This window comes from Plodia interpunctella, chromosome 4 (genome assembly GCF_027563975.2).
Source record: "Plodia interpunctella isolate USDA-ARS_2022_Savannah chromosome 4, ilPloInte3.2, whole genome shotgun sequence".
Lineage (NCBI taxonomy): Eukaryota > Metazoa > Arthropoda > Insecta > Lepidoptera > Pyralidae > Plodia > Plodia interpunctella.
In genome coordinates, this window is record NC_071297.1 from 43691 (window position 1) to 69086 (window position 25396).

The window sequence follows — 25396 nt, forward strand, 5'->3', positions numbered from 1 at the left end:
CGATGGTGGACCTCTTGGCCCGGAATCCGTACTGCACGTCAGAGAGACGCGGTCCCGGGCCTTCCTCCACATGCCGAACGAGGCGAGAGGCCACAACACTCTCTAGGGCCTTCCCAGCCTCGCTCAGCAGGACCAGAGGTCGCACCGCCGAAGCCGAGTCCAAGGGCCGGCTCCCCTTCGGAATAAGGCAGAGCCGGCCCTCCTTCCATAATTTCGGGAACTGCCCCTCTCGCAGACAGCGGTTGAGCAGCCCCCGAAACTCCTCCCCGAGGTGCACGAGAATCAGCGCAAGCACTTTCCCGTGCACCCCGTCTGGACCCGGTGCCCTCTTCCTTGTCTGGAGGCGGTCGAGGACCACCTCCATTTCGACGTCGGTGACGGGAGGCGGATCCGCCTCCACCTCTTCTCCCTCCGCGTCAGGCGGCTGTCGGGCCATCCTCGGAGGAGAAAACCCTCGCGGATTGCCGGGGAATAGATCCCCGACAATCTCCCCCAGCAGAGCTGGCTGAAGGGTCTCCGTTAGCGGGGTCGCCTGTGGGCGCAATTTGTCTCGCGCCCACTTATACGGCCGGCCCCATGGGTCTCTTTCGATACCCTCCACCAGCTCCTCGAAGGCTTCCTCCTTGGCCCGACCGATGGCCAGCTGCAGCTCCTTACGGTTTTCCACATACACCGCATACAGCTGACCATCCCTCTCCTCGTCCCGGGGACTGCGCCGCCTGCTTCGACTATAGGCCCTTCGGGCCGCGTTGCAGGCGACGCGAAGGGCGGCAATCTCCGCCGACCACCAATAGACCGCCCGCCTAGGGGGGGCTCGACCTACGCTTGGCATGGCCGCCCGGCACACCGCTGTGAAAGCGTCGCCGAGACGGTCAGCCGCGTCGTCCACCCCCATTCCGTCTAGAGGCGGGAGGCTCCAGCGGCCGACGATGGCCGCCTCTTCCGCCAGCTCCCGGTCAAGCCGCGTAAGGGCCCAGCGCGGGAACCGGCTGCACACCCGGGACGATGATGCCGCCTGACATTGGGGGGCGGCCGACACCTCGAACCGAATATACAAGTGGTCCGAGAGTGTCTCCACCCCCCCTTCCACCCTCCAGTCCGACACGGAGCGCGCGGCGGAGGGGGTGGCGAACGTCAGGTCCACCACCGATCCGCCCGTCCGTCGCACGCACGTGTGGGCTGTCCCCCTGTTTAGGAGAGACAGCCCCGCGGCCAGCGCCCACTCTTCCACCTTTCGCCCCTTGGGCTCCGTGGCCGGGTTCCCCCACGCCGTTGATTTGGCGTTGAAGTCACCGGCCACGAAGACCTTTAGGGGCGCTAACCGCCTTATTTCCGGCCCCAGAGCATCCAAGAACCGCTCCAGGGCCGGCAAATCCCGGTTCGGGGAGAAGTAAACACCAATTATGGCGTACTCTCCCCGAACCGCCACCACAAAGCCGTTTCCCACTCCTTCCCTTTAGTTGGCCCTGAGAAGGGCCGTTTGATTGGCCCTGAGAAGGGCCGTTTGGGTGGCCCTGAGAAGGGCCCTTTTTCAGGAAACGCCCGGAGGCGTCCCGCAATTGAGTTCCGTTCATTTTAGCGCAACGATTGCTCCTTCTTGCACAGTGCCAATTAGCCGTCGGCCTGCCACTCCGTTACGGTGGTCAGGACGCGACGTTGCCCAGGGGACGCGACGAGGACGCTAGCACTGTGGGGTGTCCCCCAACCTAACCTAACCTAACCTAACCTAACCTAACCTTTTTTTTTTTTTTTTTTTGTTTTCGCAGGGGAATGCATTTACGCACTGAGTGTGGGACTCCTGGGCAGCTAATCGGCCCAGACTACCCACTAAACCCCTGCGGATGCCATCGGCCGCTTTTTACAAAGAGGCGCCTCGGATCTAACTAGCACAAGGCGCCTCAGCGACTGGCCGGTCTCTATCCCCAGAGACCGGACTCTCCACTCTCAGGGGCCCTCCGACATCTGGAGGACCCCTGCCGCCGGGTGGGACCCTTGTCCCACCGATTCAGGGGGGCGCCCGCAGGCGCGCCCCCAACCACCAAGGCGAGCCGCACGCCATCCAGTCCGGAAGCAGACCGGAGGCAGCGGCTCTCCGTCTTATTCGGCCGCAGAGGATAGGGACAGCGGCGCACCGTAATACCGGCAGTCCTCCTCCTCTGCGGCCCCACCGACCACCATGCCTGCGCCATGGCCGCGCCTCATTCGGCCGCAGAGGATAGGGACAGCGGCGCACCGTAATACCGGCAGTCCTCCTCCCCTGCGGCCCCACCGATCACCATGTTAGCGCCATGGCCGCGCCTGGTCGCGGAGGATAGGGAGAGCGGCGCACCGTAATACCAACCCCTCCTCTTCCCCCGCGACCCCTACCACGGCTGTAAGAGTAGAGGGCTTAGCCCCCTTCTCTCACAGCCACTGAGCCAATTGGCTCTCCAACCTGGGTTACCCGACATGGGTAACCCACCACCAGTTGCCAGGACATTTGCCAACGGCTAACAAGACCCCTAAACGGGGAGTTATTAACCGTCGCCCAGGGTGCACCAGCCCAATAACTTGTCAGCCGCCGCTATCACCGAATCAAAGATCAAGTGACAGAAGCAAACCTTCAAATCATCGAGCCAACGTGGAGGTTTCCTGACAGTAGCACCCCAACCTAACCTAACCTAACCTAACCTAACCTAACCTAACCTAACCTAACCTAACCTAACCTAACCTAACCTAACCTAACCTAACCTAACCTAACCTAACCTAACCTATCCGCTGCGCCGTTGCCGCATCATTCAGGCCCGTCACGCGGAAGTCCGCGGTTTTGACGGGCCTGGAAACGTCCGCGACGCCGGAAAGGGCCGCCTTCAAGGCCGATGCAAGCGCATCTGCCTTGTCTGAGTTGGAGGGGCCAGAGACCTCGATTAGCCTCGCTCCGGTCGCACTCGGGCGAATCCGAAGCGAGCCGATTCCTAGCCCCTCCAGGCTCACCGCCTGCTCGGCCTTGAGGAGGGCGGAGCTGTATGTGGCCCCTTTTTGCGCTGCCTCCGGCTGTAACTTGAGAATTACAGCCGAGGAGCTAGGGGCCGACAGCTTGGCCGCCCTCGCTGGCGCCGCTCTGGGGGGTGCCTTGGGCGCCGTTGCAGTGGCCTTTGTTGGGGCCGCCGCCGGTCGCTCCGCAGGTTTGGGCTGGGACTTCTTTCCCACGCCCTTCCCCTTCCCCCTCCTCCCCCGGACTTCGACCCAGGGGAGCTCCGGGCATTCGTCGACCACAGCTGTTGAGGTCGACGGCCCGAAGGGCCCCCACTCTGTCACTCCCCCAGCACCTACCCCCTTACAACCCCGCCTCTCAGAGGCCGGGCGTGCAGGGGCCCGAACCTCCAACTCCACCGGCTGCTCAGGCCGCGGCGCCGGACCCAGACCGGAGGCCTCCTCAATGGCCGTCCTTGCAGCCCTCGCCACCTCGGAGTTGTCACCCGCCAGAGGTGGACGAGTGGCACTCCGAGGACACCCAGCCAGTCCTAGCGCTGCCAGACGGCCATCAATCAATCTGGCCATCCTCTGCTCCAGCTCATCCTCCACTGGAGCAGCCTGCCGCTGCACCGTCCGCGCAGCCTGAGCAGCCTCACGGCGAGCCTCCTCGAACCCCCGGCGGAGCGCAGCGACCTCAGCCTTCATAATGGCCACCTCCCTTTGGAGGCGACCATTATCGGCCTTAAGGCGTCGAACTTCGTCCGACTCGCTGCGCGCCACCAGGGTGTCCACGATATCCCTGATATCCGAGGAGGCCCGCATAATTTTGGAGCTGAAGCCCCCCTTGAGGGCGGCAGTCTTCCCGACGAGGCTGGTTATTATACCCAGCCTCTCCATCGCAGTGGCCATGAGTCCATCAGCACCCATGGCCCCAAAGTCCCGCGCATCAATGGGGGCCACCACCACATCATCGTCCCCACCATTCAGGGGTCCTCCCCTCCGGAAGGCCCGAGCCCCTAGAGAGGCCGAGAAGGAAGCCTCGGCATCCTCCTCTTGACTCCTCCTCGCCTCAGCCCGGGCCCTCGTCAGGTGCGAGGCACCCCGAGCCTTGCCCCTCTTCGCCACTGACTGTGCCCGTGGCACACCGACCTCAGTGTCGGTGCCGGAACCAGTCGCCACCTCAGAATAGAGGCGCTTGTTGCCCAGCACCGACTCCGACAACGAGGTGATGGAGCCCGCACTTCCCAACAGGCTCCCCATCCTCTCTTGGCCCACAGCGAGGCCACTCCCGTCAGTTTCCTCCCCATCGGAATGTTCAGACCCTGAACATTCCATTTCCCCCCTTCCCTTTGTTTGGCCCTGAGAAGGGCCTTTTGGGTGGCCCTGAGAAGGGCCTTTTGGGTGGCCCTGAGAAGGGCCTTTTGGGTGGCCCTGAGAAGGGCCTTTTGGGTGGCCCTGAGAAGGGCCTTTTGGGTGGCCCTGAGAAGGGCCTTTTTTCAGGAAACGCCCGCGGGCGTCCCTCAAGGTTTGGTCATTAGATGACATTCTTCACAATTGCAAATTGCTCCTTCTGCACAGTGCACTTTAGCCGTCGGCCTAACCACTCCGTTACGGTGGTTAGGACGCGACGTTGCCCGGGGAACGCGACGTGGACGCAAGCACTGTGGGGTGGTTCCCCAGTAGCACCCCAACCTAACCTAACCTAACCTAACCTAACCTAACCTAACCTAACCTAACCTAACCTAACCTAACCTTTTTTTTTTTTTTTTGTTCTCGCAGGAGGAAACCCATTTACGGGCGACCCAGGGGAAGAACATCTCCCCCGGAGTGTGGGGCTCCCAGGCCGCTGCCGGCCCAGACTACCCACTAAAACCTCCTGCGGCGTTTTCCAACCAACCGTTGATGGGGGCGCCATGGGATCGCGGACATTTCACCACGACGCCCCCCGGTTCTGCCTCGCCAGGCGTCCTCACCGTAGCAGACGACGGGCGTATCGTGCCCGCCGCCTGCCACCTCTGCCTCTCCTATTCAGAGGGGCGTCGGCTTGCGCCTCACGCACCCTCTCGGCGGCCTCCTTCTGCGAGATGACAGCCTCGCAGAAGGAAGCCACAGCATCCCAACACCTTTCGCTGCGCAGCATCTTGTCTACGACGCTGTGCAGCGAAAGGTCGTCTCCTCCCAGTTCCACGACGAGAACAACTCTCTCTTCCGCCCACTTTTCGCAGTCTGCCAGAGTGTGTTGGGCCGTATCATCCGGCTCTCCACACTCATGGCAGACCGCGCTCGCCTCTCTCCCAATCCTGTGCAGGTAATGACCGAAGCACCCGTGTCCGGTCATTACCTGCGTCAACCTGTAGGTCAGCTGGCCGTGGCCCCTTCCGACCCAGTCTGCGAGCGATGGCAGGAGCGCCCCAATGGTTCTTACACCATATGGGGAGTTCTCCAGCTCGACTTTCCATCGCTCGCGCAATCTGTCCACGGCCAGCTGCCTGACCGCCCTCATTTCCCTGGGAGCGAGCCTGATTTCAAGTGACCTGCACCTGGCCCGCTCCCGGTACACTTCCGTTTGTACCTGGGCTTCTAGTTCCCATGGCGGGGTTCCGGCAAGAGCACAAGCTGCTGCCCAAGCCACCGTCACATAGGCCCGGGCGATGCGATTGGCCACCACTTTTTGTGGCCTACGCAGCCGGGCCTTGTTGGCTGTGGAGAGCCTGTCCGACCAGATCGGCGCCCCGTACAGCGCCATGCTGCGGGTAACTCCCGCATACAGCTGGCGGCACGAGGCGCCAGGCCCTCCAACATTGGGCAGCAGACGGCTCATTGCCGACGCTGCGCCTATTACTCGGGGAGCCAGTTGACGAAAGTGCTCCCCGAAGTCCCAGCGTGAGTCCAGGATGATGCCCAGGTACTTTATGTACGGCTTCACCTGGACTCTCTCCCCGCCAATGGGAACGCATTCGTTCGAGGGCGGTCTCCATCTTCTTTTCCTGCCGAAGGCAATGACCTCGCACTTGCTGAGGGCCACCCTTAGTCCCAGCATCCTGATGCGTGTGAGCATCAGGTCTGCTGCGACCGCCGCAGCCCTAAGGGTGCTCTCCAACTGCTCCCCCCGGACAGCCACCATTGTGTCATCTGCATAGCAGATAACTATTGTCCGGGGGGGTAGGGCCGCGCGGATGGCCCAGTCGAAACCGACGTTCCACAGCAGGGGGCCTAAAACCGAACCCTGGGGAACGCCGCAGGTCATCGCCCTCGACTTCCGTCCCTCCTTGTCCTCGTAGAGCACCTCCCTTCCTGTTAGGTAGTGCCCTACGAGGTTCCTTAGATAGAGGGGCACTCCGTGATACCGGAGCGCCTCCTCTATCACTTCATAAGGGAGGGAGCCGAAGGCGTTCGCGATATCAAGCGATACGCCCACGGCCCCTCCCCCTCCCCCAATTGCTTCCTCCGAGAATGTCCTCAGGGCCCCGATGGCGTCAATGGTGGACCGCCCCTTTCGAAAGCCATATTGGCAGTCCGACACATTGGGTCCATCATTTTCCAGATGCCGGGCGATTCGGGCCGCCACGATACGTTCCAGCAGTTTACCCGTCTCGTCCAGCATCAGGAGGGGCCTCCACCCCGAAGGAGAGTCCTCAGGCCGGCCTTCTTTCCTAATAAGGACAAGCCGGCCTTCTTTCCACGGCTTTGGGAACCGCCCCGTCGACAAGCAGTCGTCGAACAGTTCTCTGAGGCGGCTCCCAATGTGTTTCGCCGCCACCGGGAGTATGGGACCAGGGACTCCGTCTGGGCCTGGGGCCTTTCTGCGGCCCTCCAGACGCTTTAGTCCCCAGTCAAACTCCTCATCCGTTACCGGTGGCACACTCGCCGCGGTGGACTCCCGTTCAGGGGCCGACATCCTCGGAGGGACAAATTCCTCAGCAGAGGGGAACAGGCCTTCCACGATCCGCTTGAGGAGGTCCGGTTCCATGGAGGCCGTGGGGGGGGCGTATCGCAGTTTGTTGCGAACAGTCCTGTATGGCCTCCCCCATGGGTCCCTGTCGAGCGTGGCCAAGAACTCCTTGTAGGCGTCGTCCTTGGCCTTGGCTATCGCAACCGACAGGGTCCTTTTGGCCTCCTGGAGAGCGAGGTGCAGCCGCGCCTCCTCTCCGTCAACGACATTACGCCGCCGTCTGCAACGCGTATAATCGCGTCGGGCTCGGTTACTGGCGGATCGGAGAGCAGCGATCTCTTCCGACCACCAGTGAACCGCCGTTTTTGCAGCCGGCGGCCCGGACCTCCTCATCGAAGCGTCGCAGATCCGCGTGAGCGACGCACGAAGGCCTGTTGCCCTCTCGTCCACACCAAGGGAACGGCTTGGTGTGGGTCTGATCCAAGCCTCAGTCATGGCCGCCTCCTCAGCCAGGTCCCTGTCGAGGCTGGCCAGACTCCATCTCGGGAACCCCCGGTCCCGCCCCCTCAAGCCCTGTACGGGCTGCTGGGGCCTGTTGGAGACCCCCATTCGGATGTACCTGTGGTCCGAGAGGGTCTCCACGTCCTCCAGGACACGCCAGTCCACGACACGCGCGGCAATGACGGGGCTCGCAAAGGATATGTCGACAATCGACGCCCCGTTCCGCCGCACGCATGTGTCGACGTTGCCCCGGTTTAGGACTTCAAGCCCCAAACCCGCAGCCCAGTCGTACAGGGCCTCTCCCCTCGGATCGTCGATAGGAGAGCCCCAAGCCGAGTGCTTGGCGTTGAGGTCTCCCATCAGTAGCACCGGTGCTGGCGCCGCTCTCCCGATTACCTCACCCACCCTCTCGAGAAAGTCCTCAAAGGCACGCAGCGGCCTGTTGGGGGAGAAGTATGCCGCAACTATGGCAAACTCTCCCCACTTTGCCGCCGCGTATCCCGGACCACAACCAATTCTCGAGAGGGGTGGGCGATCTCCAGCTCGGGGAGAGGTGATTGCCACCAGCCCGTCCGTGTCTCCGATCCAAGTAGGAAGGGGGGGGACGCAATACGGCTCCACCACGACGGCAGCACCAATGGCCCACTCCGCCACGTGCTGGACTAGGAGGTCCTGTGCACGGGCGCAGTGGTTGACATTGGCCTGCAGCACCTCTGCCTGTTGCGCAGACCCGCCAGGCATTAGTGCTCCATGGTGGTGCCCTCAGGGGTTCCCTTATTTGGGGCCAGTTTGCCCCGTGTGCGCGGGGGATTGCACGAGGGGCCGCCCATAATGTGTTTGGCGGCCAGCTTGTGCGCATAGCACACCGCGCACCAGGGTTCACTGGCCTCACACGCAGATGAAATATGCCCTGCTTTGCCACAGCGATGGCACAACTGTGACCTGTCCACCGGGGACGGGCAGAGGGCTCTGGTGTGGCCTATACCCATGCACCGGAAGCACCGCATGGGCAAGGCCTCCAGCCCTCTGACCTTGGCGGCTGTCCAACCAACGAGAAGACGCCCCTCGTCGATTAGGGCGTTGGCAGCCGCCACGGGGCAAGTGATGATCACCGCCGCAGTCATATCTGGTGATATGCGAATGTTGCCCACTTTAACTTGTCCCGGTGGACATTTTCCTGCCCTCGCTGTGGCCTCTTTAAGGGCCTCTGGCGTTACTCCCTCGTCGAATCCGGAGACCCTTATTTGGGCCGCCTTGAATGGCCTTGTGACCTCCGCCTCAGTCCCTATGACCTCCCGGAGCTTCTCTGCGAGGCTGTCCGCCGCAGCCCCACTGTTAGCCCCGGGTATTTCAATAATGCGGGCCCCCGTTGCCGTGCCACGGACAGCCGCCACATGGTCCACCCCAATTGACGACAGGTCAATAGTGGTGGCCCTCGATATCACCGTGCGGTAATCTAGTTTAGATTCCGGCTTGAGGGTCACCACCACCGCCGAGGTCTTGGGTGCGGCAAATTTGACTATTTTAGGCGGCTGTGCGTTCGCCTTGGGGGCCTTCTCTAGGGTAGGCTCAGGCTGGGCAGAAGGGGAGGCTTTGTTCCCCTTCTTTTTCCCCCTTCTGACCACCTCAGCCCACCCCTGTTCACCTTCCTGAGGCGGAGGTACTTCAACAGGTTGCCCAGTAGGTGTCCGGGCCTGCACCGTCACTTGTTGGGGCTGCTTTTTGGCTGGTGTAGCCTTGGGTGCAGGCCCAGGTCGCGCTGGGGGCATCAGGGTAGCCCCCGCAACTGCACCGGCATAGCTCCTCCCAGCTTTTGGGGCCGACGGTTCGGCCTCTTTCCTCTTATCGGCCGCCAGAGGCGGCCGGACAATCGGTTCAGGGGCCAAAAAGCCCCTTTTCTCCGCTTCCTTGAGGCGGTCATTAACCATGCCCCCCAACTTGAGGAACATGTTCCTTTCAAAGGACTCCTTCCATTCAGAGAGGAGTCCCCTAATGTCCTCCAGCGAGGGGGCACCCACCGCTGGTTGGGCCTCATTCAGCGCCGGTGCCGTGCGCTCGGCAAAGGCAGTGCGCAGGGCCTTGGTCTCCTGCTCGAGGAGCGAAAGCTGCTCCCGCATCCTCTTGTTGTCCGCCCTGAGTATGCGGACAGCTTCCGACTCCTCGCACTGAGCCTCGATTTTCCCGGCCGCCACAATTATGTCATGGCAGGCCTCGTTCATGGCCCGCCATGCCGTCCCCTTTAGGTTGCCGGACTTTCCGGCCTCCGCCAAAACCTTCTGGGCAGCCGCCCTCACCACTTCCAGGTGCTCATCAACGAGGCACCTCTTCCCGCTCTTCTCACTGGCCTTCAGGTACCTGCTGGTACCAGCCTTCTCGAGCTCGCGCTCGAATTGGGCATAGTCCGCAGACAGGTCCCGGAGCCTTTCTTTGGTCTCGGCCGTGCCAGCGTAGGAGCCCCGATGAGCAGCCCGGCCTCTCGTGGCTGAGGAAACCTTGTTGGAGGCCCTTTCGGCCTCCTCCACGTCCTCTGATGCCTTCCTCTTTGAGGCTTGGCCCCGCTCCTTCCCGGTCGTCATTACGTCCGGGAGCCAGATTGACCCATCCGAGTCACCGTCCGATTCGCCGTCCGAGAAGTAGAGAGACTCTGACCGGCTGATCACAGTCTTCTCTCCTACCTCCTCGTTATCCCCCCCAGTCGATTTCTTCCCCCTTGGGGTCAGAGATCTTCCCCGTGCAGATTTGGCCACCGTCCTACCCATGTTGGGCCAGACGTGACCACACCAAAAATAATTGGCCCCAAATGGGGCAAAACAAGTCACAATTTACAGACAGGAGGCAGAAACTGGCCCCTGTCTGGCTACAGGAACGCACCAGCGGTCCGATAGCTTTGGTCGGATACGCCCGACCAACAAATAGGATCCCGTCAGTGTCCCGACTCAGCAAGGAGCCAAGACACTGAACCCGTCAAGACAAAAATAAGAAACAGTGAAGGACGTCAAGTCGCCCTTATCGTCAATAATCGTAATACACCTCGGTTAGCACACTCAGTACAGCCACTACACCTTAGTACAGCCACTACACCTTAGTACAGCCACTACACCTTAGTACAGCCACTACACCTTAGTACAGCCACTACACCTTAGTCACAGCCACTACACCTTAGTACAGCCACTACACCTTAGTACAGCCACTACACCTTAGTACAGCCACTACACCTTAGTACAGCCACTACACCTTAGTACAGCCACTACACCTTAGTACAGCCACTACACCTTAGTACAGCCACTACACCTTAGTACAGCCACTACACCTTAGTACAGCCACTACACCTTAGTACAGCCACTACACCTTAGTACAGCCACTACACCTTAGTACAGCCACTACACCTTAGTACAGCCACTACACCTTAGTACAGCCACTACACCTTAGTACAGCCACTACACCTTAGTACAGCCACTACACCTTAGTACAGCCACTACACCTTAGTACAGCCACTACACCTTAGTACAGCCACTACACCTTAGTCACAGCCACTACACCTTAGTACAGCCACTACACCTTAGTACAGCCACTACACCTTAGTACAGCCACTACACCTTAGTACAGCCACTACACCTTAGTACAGCCACTACACCTTAGTACAGCCACTACACCTTAGTACAGCCACTACACCTTAGTACAGCCACTACACCTTAGTACAGCCACTACACCTTAGTCACAGCCACTACACCTTAGTACAGCCACTACACCTTAGTACAGCCACTACACCTTAGTACAGCCACTACACCTTAGTACAGCCACTACACCTTAGTACAGCCACTACACCTTAGTACAGCCACTACACCTTAGTACAGCCACTACACCTTAGTACAGCCACTACACCTTAGTACAGCCACTACACCTTAGTACAGCCACTACACCTTAGTACAGCCACTACACCTTAGTACAGCCACTACACCTTAGTCACAGCCACTACACCTTAGTACAGCCACTACACCTTAGTACAGCCACTACACCTTAGTACAGCCACTACACCTTAGTACAGCCACTACACCTTAGTACAGCCACTACACCTTAGTACAGCCACTACACCTTAGTACAGCCACTACACCTTAGTACAGCCACTACACCTTAGTACAGCCACTACACCTTAGTACAGCCACTACACCTTAGTACAGCCACTACACCTTAGTACAGCCACTACACCTTAGTACAGCCACTACACCTTAGTACAGCCACTACACCTTAGTACAGCCACTACACCTTAGTACAGCCACTACACCTTAGTACAGCCACTACACCTTAGTACAGCCACTACACCTTAGTACAGCCACTACACCTTAGTACAGCCACTACACCTTAGTACAGCCACTACACCTTAGTACAGCCACTACACCTTAGTACAGCCACTACACCTTAGTACAGCCACTACACCTTAGTACAGCCACTACACCTTAGTACAGCCACTACACCTTAGTACAGCCACTACACCTTAGACAGCCACTACACCTTAGTACAGCCACTACACCTTAGTACAGCCACTACACCTTAGTACAGCCACTACACCTTAGTACAGCCACTACACCTTAGTACAGCCACTACACCTTAGTACAGCCACTACACCTTAGTACAGCCACTACACCTTAGTACAGCCACTACACCTTAGTACAGCCACTACACCTTAGTACAGCCACTACACCTTAGTACAGCCACTACACCTTAGTACAGCCACTACACCTTAGTACAGCCACTACACCTTAGTACAGCCACTACACCTTAGTACAGCCACTACACCTTAGTACAGCCACTACACCAACCTAACCTTTTTTTTTTTTTTTTGTTTTCGCAGGGGAATGCATTTACGCACTGAGTGTGGGACTCCTGGGCCGCTATCCAGCCCAGACTACCCACTAAACCCCTGCGGGTGCCATCGGCCGCTTTACAGGGAGGCGCCTCGGATCTATCTAACACAAGACGCCTCAGCGACTGGCCGGTCTCTTTCGCCAGAGACCGGACTCACCATTCTCAGGGGCCCACCGACACCTGGTGGACCCCTGCCGACGGGTGGGACTTTAGTCCCACCGATTACGGAGGCGCTTGCAAGCGCGCAAGGTAGCGCCTGCGTCGCACCCCCGTCCGCCTTCTGCGGATCGGCTCCGCGAGGGGGTGGTCCTCGCGGTTCCTTTCCTCGGCCTCCCTCTGTGACATAACAGTCTCACAGAAGGAGGCCACTGCCGCCCAGGCTCCGTCACTCCCGAGCATCGCATTGACGACACTCGGGAGCGACAGGTCCGCTCCACCAAGCGCTGCCACCAGATCGTGGCGCTGCCGACTCCATCTGGAACACTGCTCTAGGACATGTTGAGCAGTGTCCTCAGCCTCGCCACAATCATGGCATACAGGCTCAGACTCCCTCTGGGCCACGCGGTGCAGATACACACCGAAGCAGCCGTGCCCGGTGAGTATCTGCGTCACGCGGAAGGTGAGAGGCTTGCGTCTTCTCAGCATCCACCTCTCCAGGACCTGACGGAGGGCCCCTACTGTGCGTACACCATACTCTGCCCGCGCCAGGTCCGCCTCCCACCTCCGCATGAGTTCCTCTTGCCCTCGCAATCGAACCCGCCGGATGACCTCCACCGTGGGGTGCTCGCCGATCTCCCTCCTGTTTGCCACAAAGTGGTACACCTCGGCGAGCACCTCCGCCACTAACTCCCATGGCGGGTCGCCCGCAAGGGCTGTGGCCGCAGAGAACGCCACTGTACGGTACCCCCGTATCACCCTTAGCGCGATCACCTTCTGCGCCTGCCGCAGAAGGCGTTTATTCGTCGCGTCAAGGGCGTCCACCCAAATGGGGGCCCCGTACATCGCCATACTCCGACACACGCCAGAGTACAGCCTCCTCACGGCGTCACTGGGTCCACCCAGATTTGGAAGGAGTCGGCCCAGTGACGCAGCCGCCCTGACTATCCTCGGCCCCAGCTCGCGAAAGTGGGGGCCGAAGGACCATCTTCCGTCAAGGATGAGACCCAGATATTTCATCTGAGTACTCACCCTCAACTCCTCATGACCCACCTGGAGGCGCGCCCCTGGGGGAGGTCCTCGCGTCCGGGCCCCGCGGAAGAGGAGGACTTCGGTCTTATCCAGACGGACCCGAAGCCCTAGCCTCTCTATGCGGCCGACCAAAAGGGCAAGGCCCATTTCAGCCAACCGCGCCGCCTCGCCGAAATTCGCACCCCGAGACGTGAAGAGAGTGTCATCCGCGTAGCAGATGACACCCGTCCCGGGGGGAAGCCGGCACCGCAAGACCCAGTCGTAGGCGATGTCCCACAGGATAGGGCCGAGAATCGACCCCTGTGGCACACCGCATCCGACGCTCCGCCGAACCATACGACCCCCCCCGTCCTCGTACAGGACAACACGATCCTCCAGGTACACCCCCAACAGCCGCCGCAGATACGAGGGCACCCCAAAGTACCGGAGTGCCTCCCGTATTACACTGTGCGGGATGCTGTTGAAGGCGTTGGCGACGTCTAAAGACGTCGCCAGGGTCACATCGCCTTCTCGATCCGCCTCCTCCGTCACCGACCGTAGACGTCTGAGGGCATCGATGGTGGACCTCTTGGCCCGGAATCCATACTGCATGTCAGATAGACGCGGTCCCGGGCCGTCCTCCACATGCTGAACGAGGCGAGAAGCCACAACACTCTCCAGGGCCTTCCCAGCCTCGCTCAGCAAGACTAGAGGTCGCAACCTAACCTAACCTTTTTTTTTTTTTTTTTGTTTTCGCAGGGGAATGCATTTACGCACTGAGTGTGGGACTCCTAGGCCGCTATCCAGCCCAGACTACCCACTAAACCCCTGCGGGTGCCATCGGCCGCTTTACAGGGAGGCGCCTCGGATCTATCTAACACAAGACGCCTCAGCGACTGGCCGGTCTCTTTCGCCAGAGACCGGACTCACCATTCTCAGGGGCCCACCGACACCTGGTGGACCCCTGCCGTCGGGTGGGACTAGTCCCATCGATTTAGGAGGGCGCCTAACCACCTGCTAACCTTTTTTTTTTTTTTTTGTTTTCGCAGGGGAATGCATTTACGCACTGAGTGTGGGACTCCTGGGCCGCTATCCAGCCCAGACTACCCACTAAACCCCTGCGGGTGCCATCGGCCGCTTTACAGGGAGGCGCCTCGGATCTATCTAGCACAAGACGCCTCAGCGACTGGCCGGTCTCTTTCGCCAGAGACCGGACTCACCATTCTCAGGGGCCCACCGACACCTGGTGGACCCCTGCCGACGGGTGGGACTTTAGTCCCACCAATTACGGAGGCGCTTGCAAGCGCGCAAGGTAGCGCCTGCGTCGCACCCCCGTCCGCCTTCTGCGGATCGGCTCCGCGAGGGGGTGGTCCTCGCGGTTCCTTTCCTCGGCCTCCCTCTGTGACATAACAGTCTCACAGAAGGAGGCCACTGCCGCCCAGGCTCCATCACTCCCAAGCATCGCATTGACGACACTCGGGAGCGACAGATCCACTCCACCGAGCACTGCCACCAGATCGTGGCGCTGCCGACTCCACCTGGGACACTGCTCTAGAATATGTTGAGCAGTGTCCCGAGCCTCGCCACAATCGTGGCAGACCGGCTCGGTCTCCCGCTGGGCCACGCGGTGCAAGTACTCACCGAAGCAGCCATGCCCGGTGAGCACCTGCGTCATGCGGAAGGTGAGAGGCTTGCGCCGCCTCAACATCCATCTCTCCAGGACCTGGCGCAGGGCCTCCACTGTGCGTACACCGTACGTTGCCCGCGCCAGGTCTGCCTCCCACCTCCGCATGAGTTCCGCTTGCCCTCGCAAGCGGACCCGCCGGACCATCTCAGGCGAGGGGTGCTCACCGATTTCCCTCCTGTTCGCCACAAAGTGGTAAACCTCGGCGAGCACCTCCGCCACCAACTCCCACGGCGGGTCGCCCGCGAGGGCTGTGGCCGCAGAGAACGCCACTGTACGGTACCCCCGTATCGCCCTTACCGCGATCACCTTCTGCGCCTGCCGGAGAAGGCGCTTATTCTCCGCGGCAAGGGCGTCCACCCAAACGGGGGCGCCGTACATCGCCATACTCCGGCACACGCCGGAGTACAGCTTCCGTACAGCGTCGCTGGGCCCACCCAGATTGGGCAGGAGTCGGCCCAGCGACGCAGCCGTCCTGATGATCCTTTGCCCCAGCTCTCGGAAGTGGGGGACAAAGGACCATCTCCCGTCGAGGATGAGGCCCAGGTATTTCAAACCTAACCTAACCTAACCTAACCTTTTTTTTTTTTTTTTGTTTTCGCAGGGGAATGCATTTACGCACTGAGTGTGGGACTCCTGGGCCGCTATCCAGCCCAGACTACCCACTAAACCCCTGCGGGTGCCATCGGCCGCTTTACAGGGAGGCGCCTCGGATCTATCTAACACAAGACGCCTCAGCGACTGGCCGGTCTCTTTCGCCAGAGACCGGACTCACCATTCTCAGGGGCCCACCGACACCTGGTGGACCCCTGCCGTCGGGTGGGACTAGTCCCACCGATTTAGGGGGGCGCCTGCAGGCGCGCAAGGTAGCGCCTGCGTCGCACCCCCGTCCGCCTTCTGCGGATCGGCTCCGCGAGGGGGTGGTCCTCACGGTTCCTTTCCTCGGCCTCCCTCTGTGACATAACAGTCTCACAGAAGGAGGCCACTGCCGCCCAGGCTCCGTCACTCCCGAGCATCGCATTGACGACACTCGGGAGCGACAGATCCACTCCACCGAGCACTGCCACCAGATCGTGGCGCTGCCGACTCCACCTGGGACACTGCTCTAGAACATGTTGAGCAGTGTCCCGAGCCTCGCCACAATCGTGGCAGACCGGCTCGGTCTCCCGCTGGGCCACGCGGTGCAAGTACTCACCGAAGCAGCCATGCCCGGTGAGCACCTGCGTCATGCGGAAGGTGAGAGGCTTGCGCCGCCTCAACATCCATCTCTCCAGGACCTGGCGCAGGGCCTCCACTGTGCGTACACCGTACGTTGCCCGCGCCAGGTCTGCCTCCCACCTCCGCACGAGTTCCGCTTGCCCTCGTAGGCGGACCCGCCGGACCATCTCAGGCGAGGGGTGCTCGCCGATTTCCCTCCTGTTCGCCACAAAGTGGTAAGCCTCGGCGAGCACCTCCGCCACCAACTCCCACGGCGGGTCGCCCGCGAGGGCTGTGGCCGCAGCGTACGCCACGGTACGGTACCCCCGTATCGCCCTTACCGCGATCACCTTCTGCGCCTGCCGGAGAAGGCGCTTATTCTCCGCGGCAAGGGCGTCCACCCAAACGGGGGCGCCGTACATCGCCATACTCCGGCACACGCCGGAGTACAGCTTCCGTACAGCGTCGCTGGGCCCACCCAGATTGGGCAGGAGTCGGCCCAGCGACGCAGCCGTCCTGACGATCCTTTGCCCCAGCTCTCGGAAGTGGGGGACAAAGGACCATCTCCCGTCGAGGATGAGGCCCAGGTATTTCATCTGGGCACTCACCCTCAACTCCTCATGACCCACCTGGAGGCGCGCCCCTGGGGGAGGTCCTCGCGTCCGGGCCCCGCGGAAGAGGAGGACTTCGGTCTTATCCAGTCGGACCCGAAGCCCCAGCCTCTCTATGCGGCCGACCAAAAGGGCGAGGCCCGTTTCGGCCAGCCGCGCCGCCTCACCGAAGTTCGCACCCCGGGACGTGAAGAGAGTGTCATCCGCATAGCAGATGACACCCGTCCCGGGGGGAAGCCGGCACCGCAGGACCCAATCGTATGCGATGTCCCACAGGATAGGGCCGAGAATCGACCCCTGTGGCACACCGCATCCGACGCTCCGCCGAACCATACGACCCCCCCCGTCCTCGTACAGGACAACACGATCCTCCAGGTACACCCCCAACAGCCGCCGCAGGTACGAGGGCACCCCAAAGTACCGGAGTGCCTCCCGTATTACACTGTGCGGGATGCTGTTGAAGGCGTTGGCGACGTCTAAAGACGTCGCCAGGGTCACATCGCCTTCTCGATCCGCCTCCTCCGTCACCGACCGCAGACGCCTGAGGGCGTCGAAACCTAACCTAACCTAACCTAACCTAACCTAACCTAACCTAACCTAACCTTTTTTTTTTTTTTTTTTGTTTTCGCAGGGGAATGCATTTACGCACTGAGTGTGGGACTCCTGGGCCGCTATCCAGCCCAGACTACCCACTAAACCCCTGCGGGTGCCATCGGCCGCTTTACAGGGAGGCGCCTCGGATCTATCTAACACAAGACGCCTCAGCGACTGGCCGGTCTCTTTCGCCAGAGACCGGACTCACCATTCTCAGGGGCCCACCGACACCTGGTGGACCCCTGCCGTCGGGTGGGACTAGTCCCACCGATTTAGGGGGGCGCCTGCAGGCGCGCAAGGTAGTGCCTGCGTCGCACCCCCGTCCGCCTTCTGCGGATCGGCTCCGCGAGGGGGTGGTCCTCGCGGTTCCTTTCCTCGGCCTCCCTCTGTGACATAACAGTCTCACAGAAGGAGGCCACTGCCGCCCAGGCTCCGTCACTCCCGAGCATCGCATTGACGACACTCGGGAGCGACAGATCCACTCCACCGAGCACTGCCACCAGATCGTGGCGCTGCCGACTCCACCTGGGACACTGCTCTAGAACATGTTGAGCAGTGTCCCGAGCCTCGCCACAATCGTGGCAGACCGGCTCGGTCTCCCGCTGGGCCACGCGGTGCAAGTACTCACCGAAGCAGCCATGCCCGGTGAGCACCTGCGTCATGCGGAAGGTGAGAGGCTTGCGCCGCCTCAACATCCATCTCTCCAGGACCTGGCGCAGGGCCTCCACTGTGCGTACACCGTACGTTGCCCGCGCCAGGTCTGCCTCCCACCTCCGCATGAGTTCCGCTTGCCCTCGCAAGCGGACCCGCCGGACCATCTCAGGCGAGGGGTGCTCGCCGATTTCCCTCCTGTTCGCCACAAAGTGGTAAACCTCGGCGAGCACCTCCGCCACCAACTCCCACGGCGGGTCGCCCGCGAGGGCTGTGGCCGCAGAGAACGCCACTGTACGGTACCCCCGTATCGCCCTTACCGCGATCACCTTCTGCGCCTGCCGGAGAAGGCGCTTATTCTCCGCGGCAAGGGCGTCCACCCAAACGGGGGCGCCGTACATCGCCATACTCCGGCACACGCCGGAGTACAGCTTTCGTACAGCGTCGCTGGGCCCACCCAGATTGGGCAGGAGTCGGCCCAGCGACGCAGCCGTCCTGACGATCCTTTGCCCCAGCTCTCGGAAGTGGGGGACAAAGGACCATCTCCCGTCGAGGATGAGGCCCAGGTATTTCATCTGGGCACTCACCCTCAACTCCTCATGACCCACCTGGAGGCGCGCCCCTGGGGGAGGTCCTCGCGTCCGGGCCCCGCGGAAGAGGAGGATTTCGGTCTTATCCAGTCGGACCCGAAGCCCCAGCCTCTCTATGCGGCCGACCAAAAGGGCGAGGCCCGTTTCGGCCAGCCGCGCCGCCTCACCGAAATTCGCACCCCGGGACGTGAAGAGAGTGTCATCCGCATAGCAGATGACACCCGTCCCGGGGGGAAGCCGGCACCGCAGGACCCAATCGTATGCGATGTCCCACAGGATAGGGCCGAGAATCGACCCCTGCGGGACACCGCACCCGACGCCCCGCCGGACCATTTGACCTCCCCTGTCCTCGTACAGGACGACCCGCTCCTCCAGGTACGCCCCCAACAGCCCCCGCAGGTACGAGGGCACTCCGAAGTACCGGAGCGCCTCCCGTATTACACAGTGCGGGATACTGTTGAAGGCGTTGGCGATGTCTAACGACGTCGCCAGGGTCACCTCGCCTTCTCTGTCCGCCTCCTCCGTCACCGACCGCAGACGCCTGAGGGCGTCGATGGTGGACCTCTTGGCCCGGAATCCGTACTGCACGTCAGAGAGACGCGGTCCCGGGCCTTCCTCCACATGCCGAACGAGGCGAGAGGCCACAACGCTCTCTAGGGCCTTCCCAGCCTCGCTCAGCAGGACCAGAGGTCGCACCGCCGAAGCCGAGTCCAAGGGCCGGCTCCCCTTCGGAATAAGGCAGAGCCGGCCCTCCTTCCATAATTTCGGGAACTGCCCCTCTCGCAGACAGCGGTTGAGCAGCCCCCGAAACTCCTCCCCGAGGTGCACGAGAATCAGCGCAAGCACTTTCCCGTGCACCCCGTCTGGACCCGGTGCCCTCTTCCTTGTCTGGAGGCGGTCAAGGACCACCTCCATTTCGACGTCGGTGACGGGAGGCGGATCCGCCTCCACCTCTTCTCCCTCCGCGTCAGGCGGCTGTCGGGCCATCCTCGGAGGAGAAAACCCTCGCGGATTGCCGGGGAATAGATCCCCGACAATCTCCCCCAGCAGAGCTGGCTGAAGGGTCTCCGTTAGCGGGGTCGCCTGTGGGCGCAATTTGTCTCGCGCCCACTTATACGGCCGGCCCCATGGGTCTCTTTCGATACCCTCCACCAGCTCCTCGAAGGCTTCCTCCTTGGCCCGACCGATGGCCAGCTGCAGCTCCTTACGGTTTTCCACATACACCGCATACAGCTGACCATCCCTCTCCTCGTCCCGGGGACTGCGCCGCCTGCTTCGGCTATAGGCCCTTCGGGCCGCGTTGCAGGCGACGCGAAGGGCGGCAATCTCCGCCGACCACCAATAGACCGCCCGCCTAGGGGGGGCTCGACCTACGCTTGGCATGGCCGCCCGGCACACCGCTGTGAAAGCGTCGCCGAGACGGTCAGCCGCGTCGTCCACCCCCATTCCGTCTAGAGGCGGGAGGCTCCAGCGGCCGACGATGGCCGCCTCTTCCGCCAGCTCCCGGTCAAGCCGCGTAAGGGCCCAGCGCGGGAACCGGCTGCGCACCCGGGACGATGATGCCGCCTGACATTGGGGGGCGGCCGACACCTCGAACCGAATATACAAGTGGTCCGAGAGTGTCTCCACCCCCCCTTCCACCCTCCAGTCCGACACGGAGCGCGCGGCGGAGGGGGTGGCGAACGTCAGGTCCACCACCGATCCGCCCGTCCGTCGCACGCACGTGTGGGCTGTCCCCCTGTTTAGGAGAGACAGCCCCGCGGCCAGCGCCCACTCTTCCACCTTTCGCCCCTTGGGCTCCGTGGCCGGGTTCCCCCACGCCGTTGATTTGGCGTTGAAGTCACCGGCCACGAAGACCTTTAGGGGCGCTAACCGCCTTATTTCCGGCCCCAGGGCATCCAAGAACCGCTCCAGGGCCGGCAAATCCCGGTTCGGGGAGAAGTAAACACCAATTATGGCGTACTCTCCCCGAACCGCCACCACAAAGCCGTTCCCTCTCTTCTTAATCGCGAGGGGAGGGGCGGCACCAGGCCTAGCCACGATGGCCACGAGGCCATCCAGATCCCCCGCCCAGTGGGGCAGGGAGGGAACCGCGTACGGCTCCGCGACCACCGCGACATCCAAATCCCACTCCGCCATGGATTGCAGGAGGAGATCCTGCGCCCTAGCGGAGTGGTTGAGGTTGGCCTGGAGGAAGGTGACCCCCATCACTCCTCCATTTGGCCGACTGGCGCCTCCCCTTGCCTTCCCTCGCGCGGAGGAGGGGACGGCCCTTTCCCTCGGATCGGGGGTGGGTTGCAGGCCCTACCCCCCATCACGTGGCCCGCCGGCTTGCCGGCGTCGCGGCATACCGCGCAGCGGGGCTCCGCTGTGCAGGAGGCGGACAAATGCCCTGCCTCCCCGCACCTATAGCAGAGCCGGCTGCGGTCCGTCTGCGAGGGGCACAGCGATGCGGTGTGCCCCTTCCCCATGCACTTGTAGCAGTGCATGGGGCGCGCCTCCAGGTGCCGGAGCTGCACTCGACTCCAGCCTACCGTGAGGCTGCCCGCCTCGATCAGCTTTTTAGCCGTCGTGACCGGGCAGCGCATCAGGGCAGAGCCAGAGCCCCGCCAGTCTGAGCGGATTTCACCCACCCAGACCTGGTCCTCCATGCAGCTCCCGGCTTGCGCGACCGCAGCCTTTATCCGCTGCGCCGTTGCCGCATCATTCAGGCCCGTCACGCGGAAGTCCGCGGTTTTGACGGGCCTGGAAACGTCCGCGACGCCGGAAAGGGCCGCCTTCAAGGCCGATGCAAGCGCATCTGCCTTGTCTGAGTTGGAGGGGCCAGAGATCTCGATTAGCCTCGCTCCGGTCGCACTCGGGCGAATCCGAAGCGAGCCGATTCCTAGCCCCTCCAGGCTCACCGCCTGCTCGGCCTTGAGGAGGGCGGAGCTGTATGTGGCCCCTTTTTGCGCTGCCTCTGGCTGTAACTTGAGAATTACAGCCGAGGAGCTAGGGGCCGACAGCTTGGCCGCCCTCGCTGGCGCCGCCCTGGGGGGTGCCTTGGGCGCCGTTGCAGTGGCCTTTGTTGGGGCCGCCGCCGGTCGCTCCGCAGGTTTGGGCTGGGACTTCTTTCCCACGCCCTTCCCCTTCCCCCTCCTCCCCCGGACTTCGACCCAGGGGAGCTCCGGGCATTCGTCGACCACAGCTGTTGAGGTCGACGGCCCGAAGGGCCCCCACTCTGTCACTCCCCCAGCACCTACCCCCTTACAACCCCGCCTCTCAGAGGCCGGGCGTGCAGGGGCCCGAACCTCCAACTCCACCGGCTGCTCAAGCCGCGACGCCGGACCCAGACCGGAGGCCTCCTCAATGGCCGTCCTTGCAGCCCTCGCCACCTCGGAGTTGTCACCCGCCAGAGGTGGACGAGTGGCACTCCGAGGACATCCAGCCAGTCCTAGCGCTGCCAGACGGCCATCAATTAATCTGGCCATCCTCTGCTCCAGCTCATCCTCCACTGGAGCTGCCTGCCGCTGTACCGTCCGCGCAGCCTGAGCAGCCTCACGGCGGGCCTCCTCGAACCCCCGGCGGAGCGCAGCGACCTCAGCCTTCATAATGGCCACCTCCCTTTGGAGGCGACCATTATCGGCCTTAAGGCGTCGAACTTCGTCCGACTCGCTGCGCGCCACCAGGGTGTCCACGATATCCCTGATATCCGAGGAGGCCCGCATAATTTTGGAGTTGAAGCCCCCCTTGAGGGCGGCAGTCTTCCCGACGAGGCTGGTTATAATACCCAGCCTCTCCACCGCAGTGGCCATGAGTCCATCAGCACCCATGGCCCCAAAGTCCCGCGCATCAATGGGGGCCACCACCACATCATCGTCCCCACCATTCAGGGGTCCTCCCCTCCGGAAGGCCCGAGCCCCTAGAGAGGCCGAGAAGGAAGCCTCGGCATCCTCCTCTTGACTCCTCCTCGCTTCAGCCCGGGCCCTCGTCAGGTGCGAGGCACCCCGAGCCTTGCCCCTCTTCGCCACTGATTGTGCCCGTGGCACACCGACCTCAGTGTCGGTGCCGGAACCAGTCGCCACCTCAGAATAGAGGCGCTTGTTGCCCAGCACCGACTCCGACAACGAGGTGATGGAGCCCGCACTTCCCATCAGGCTCCCCATCCTCTCTTGGCCCACAGCGAGGCCACTCCCGTCCGTTTCCTCCCCAGCGGAATGTTCAGACCCTGAACATTCCATTTCCCCCCTTCCCTTTGTTTGGCCCTGAGAAGGGCCTTTTGGGTGGCCCTGAGAAGGGCCTTTTGGGTGGCCCTGAGAAGGGCCTTTTGGGTGGCCCTGAGAAGGGCCTTTTGGGTGGCCCTGAGAAGGGCCTTTTTTCAGGAAACGCCCGCGGGCGTCCCTCAATGTTAGGTCATTAGACGACATTCTTCACAGTTGCAAATTGCTCCTTCTGCACAGTGCACTTTAGCCGTCGGCCTAACCACTCCGTTACGGTGGTTAGGACGCGACGTTGCCCGGGGAACGCGACGTGGACGCAAGCACTGTGGGGTGGTTCCCCAACCTGATGCCATCGGCCGCTTTACAAAGAGGCGCCTCGGATCTAACTAGCACAAGGCGCCTCAGCGACTGGCCGGTCTCTATCACCAGAGACCGGACTCTCCACTCTCAGGGGCCCTCCGACATCTGGAGGACCCCTGCCGCCGGGTGGGACCCTTGTCCCACCGATTCAGGGGGGCGCCCGCAGGCGCGCCCCCAACCACCAAGGCGAGCCGCACGCCATCCAGTCCGGAAGCAGACCGGAGGCAGCGGCTCTCCGTCTTATTCGGCCGCAGAGGATAGGGACAGCGGCGCACCGTAATACCGGCAGTCCTCCTCCTCTGCGGCCCCACCGACCACCATGCCTGCGCCATGGCCGCGCCTCATTCGGCCGCAGAGGATAGGGACAGCGGCGCACCGTAATACCGGCAGTCCTCCTCCTCTGCGGCCCCACCGATCACCATGTTTGCGCCATGGCCGCGCCTGGTCGCGGAGGATAGGGAGAGCGGCGCACCGTAATACCAACCCCTCCTCTTCCCCCGCGACCCCTACCACGGCTGTAAGAGTAGAGGGCTTAGCCCTCTTCTCTCACAGCCACTGAGCCAATTGGCTCTCCAACCTGGGTTACCCGACATGGGTAACCCACCACCAGTTGCCAGGACATTTGCCAACGGCTAACAAGACCCCTAAACGGGGAGTTATTAACCGTCGCCCAGGGTGCACCAGCCCAATAACTTGTCAGCCGCCGCTATCACCGAATCAAAGATCAAGTGACAGAAGCAAACCTTCAAATCATCGAGCCAACGTGGAGGTTTCCTGACAGTAGCACCCCGTGGTTCCCCAACCTAACCTAACCTAACCTAACCTAACCTAACCTTTTTTTTTTTTTTTTTTTTTCGCAGGGGAATGCATTTACGCACTGAGTGTGGGACTCCTGGGCAAACGGCCCAGACTACCCACTAAACCCCTGCGGATGCCATCGGCCGCTTTACAAAGAGGCGCCTCGGATCTAACTAGCACAAGGCGCCTCAGCGACTGGCCGGTCTCTTTCACCAGAGACCGGACTCTCCACTCTCAGGGGCCCTCCGACATCTGGAGGACCCCTGCCGCCGGGTGGGACCTCTGTCCCACCGATTCAGGGGGGGCGCCCGCAGGCGCGCCCCCAACCACCAAGGCGAGCCGCACGCCATCCAGTCCGGAAGCAGACCGGAGGCAGCGGCTCTCCGTCTTATTCGGCCGCAGAGGATAGGGACAGCGGCGCACCGTAATACCGGCAGTCCTCCTCCTCTGCGGCCCCACCGACCACCATGTCTGCGCCATGGCCGCGCCTCATTCGGCCGCAGAGGATAGGGACAGCGGCGCACCGTGATACCGGCAGTCCTCCTCCTCTGCGGCCCCACCGACCACCATGTTTGCGCCATGGCCGCGCCTGGTCGCGGAGGATAGGGAGAGCGGCGCACCGTAATACCAACCCCTCCTCTTCCCCCGCGACCCCTACCACGGCTGTAAGAGTAGAGGGCTTAGCCCCCTTCTCTCACAGCCACTGAGCCAATTGGCTCTCCAACCTGGGTTACCCGACATGGGTAACCCGCCACCAGTTGCCAGGACATTTGCCAACGGCTAACAAGACCCCTAAACGGGGAGTTATTAACCGTCGCCCAGGGTGCACCAGCCCAATAACTTGTCAGCCGCCGCTATCACCGAATCAAAGATCAAGTGACAGAAGCAAACCTTCAAATCATCGAGCCAACGTGGAGGTTTCCTGACAGTAGCACCCCAACCTAACCTAACCTAACCTAACCTAACCTAACCTTTTTTTTTTTTTTTTTTCTCGTGTGGAAAACGCCTCCGCGTGCCCGGCGCCGGGGCATAGCGCCGGGGTATGTCCGACTTGCACGGACTAAAAACCACACGGTGTCCTTCTCGGCTTTCGGGCCGAGGCTGCGGGATCGCTCGCGCATGCACAACGCGGCCTCGGCAAAGCTTTGGTCCACCATCGCAGACCTCTTCAATTTAGGAGCTTTACTCCTCATCCGTCTCGTTGGGCGGTCGCACCGGACACCAGTGCTCCCGCGCCTTCTTGGCCTGTGGCTGATCAGGCGTCGGACTGCCCCGTCCGGCGCCCGCAGGCCGGACCTTATGGTGGTCTAAGGTCCATATTTGCACGCCTCCTA

General features: G+C 61.9%; 3 protein-coding genes across 3 annotated transcripts; all 3 read right to left on the reverse strand.

Moving 5' to 3' along the window:
* Positions 1–670: 670 nt before the first annotated feature.
* Positions 671–1165, reverse strand: LOC128669623 (uncharacterized; the record flags this gene model as incomplete). The annotated part of the gene is made up of 1 exon (XM_053744551.1): positions 671–1165. A coding segment is annotated over one exon (495 nt), but the record flags the coding sequence as incomplete, so codon positions are not given.
* Positions 1166–19926: 18761 nt separating this feature from the next.
* On the reverse strand, positions 19927–20913 carry LOC128669519 (uncharacterized; the record flags this gene model as incomplete). Its single annotated transcript, XM_064435926.1, has 2 exons — positions 20488–20913; positions 19927–20421 (listed from the first exon to the last, which is right to left on the reverse strand). Coding segments are annotated over exons 1-2 (921 nt in total), but the record flags the coding sequence as incomplete, so codon positions are not given.
* Positions 20913–22925, reverse strand: LOC128669520 (uncharacterized). Its single transcript, XM_053744420.1, has one exon. The coding sequence runs from the start codon at positions 22923–22925 to the stop codon at positions 20913–20915; it is 2013 nt and encodes a 670-aa protein (XP_053600395.1).
* Between the last annotated feature and the right edge of the window lie 2471 nt (positions 22926–25396).

What these genes read in the sequence shown, in the direction of transcription:
- LOC128669520 (XM_053744420.1), bottom strand. Translation starts at nt 22,925, where the DNA reads ATGGAATGTTCAGGGTCTGAACATTCCGCTGGGGAGGAAACGGACGGG.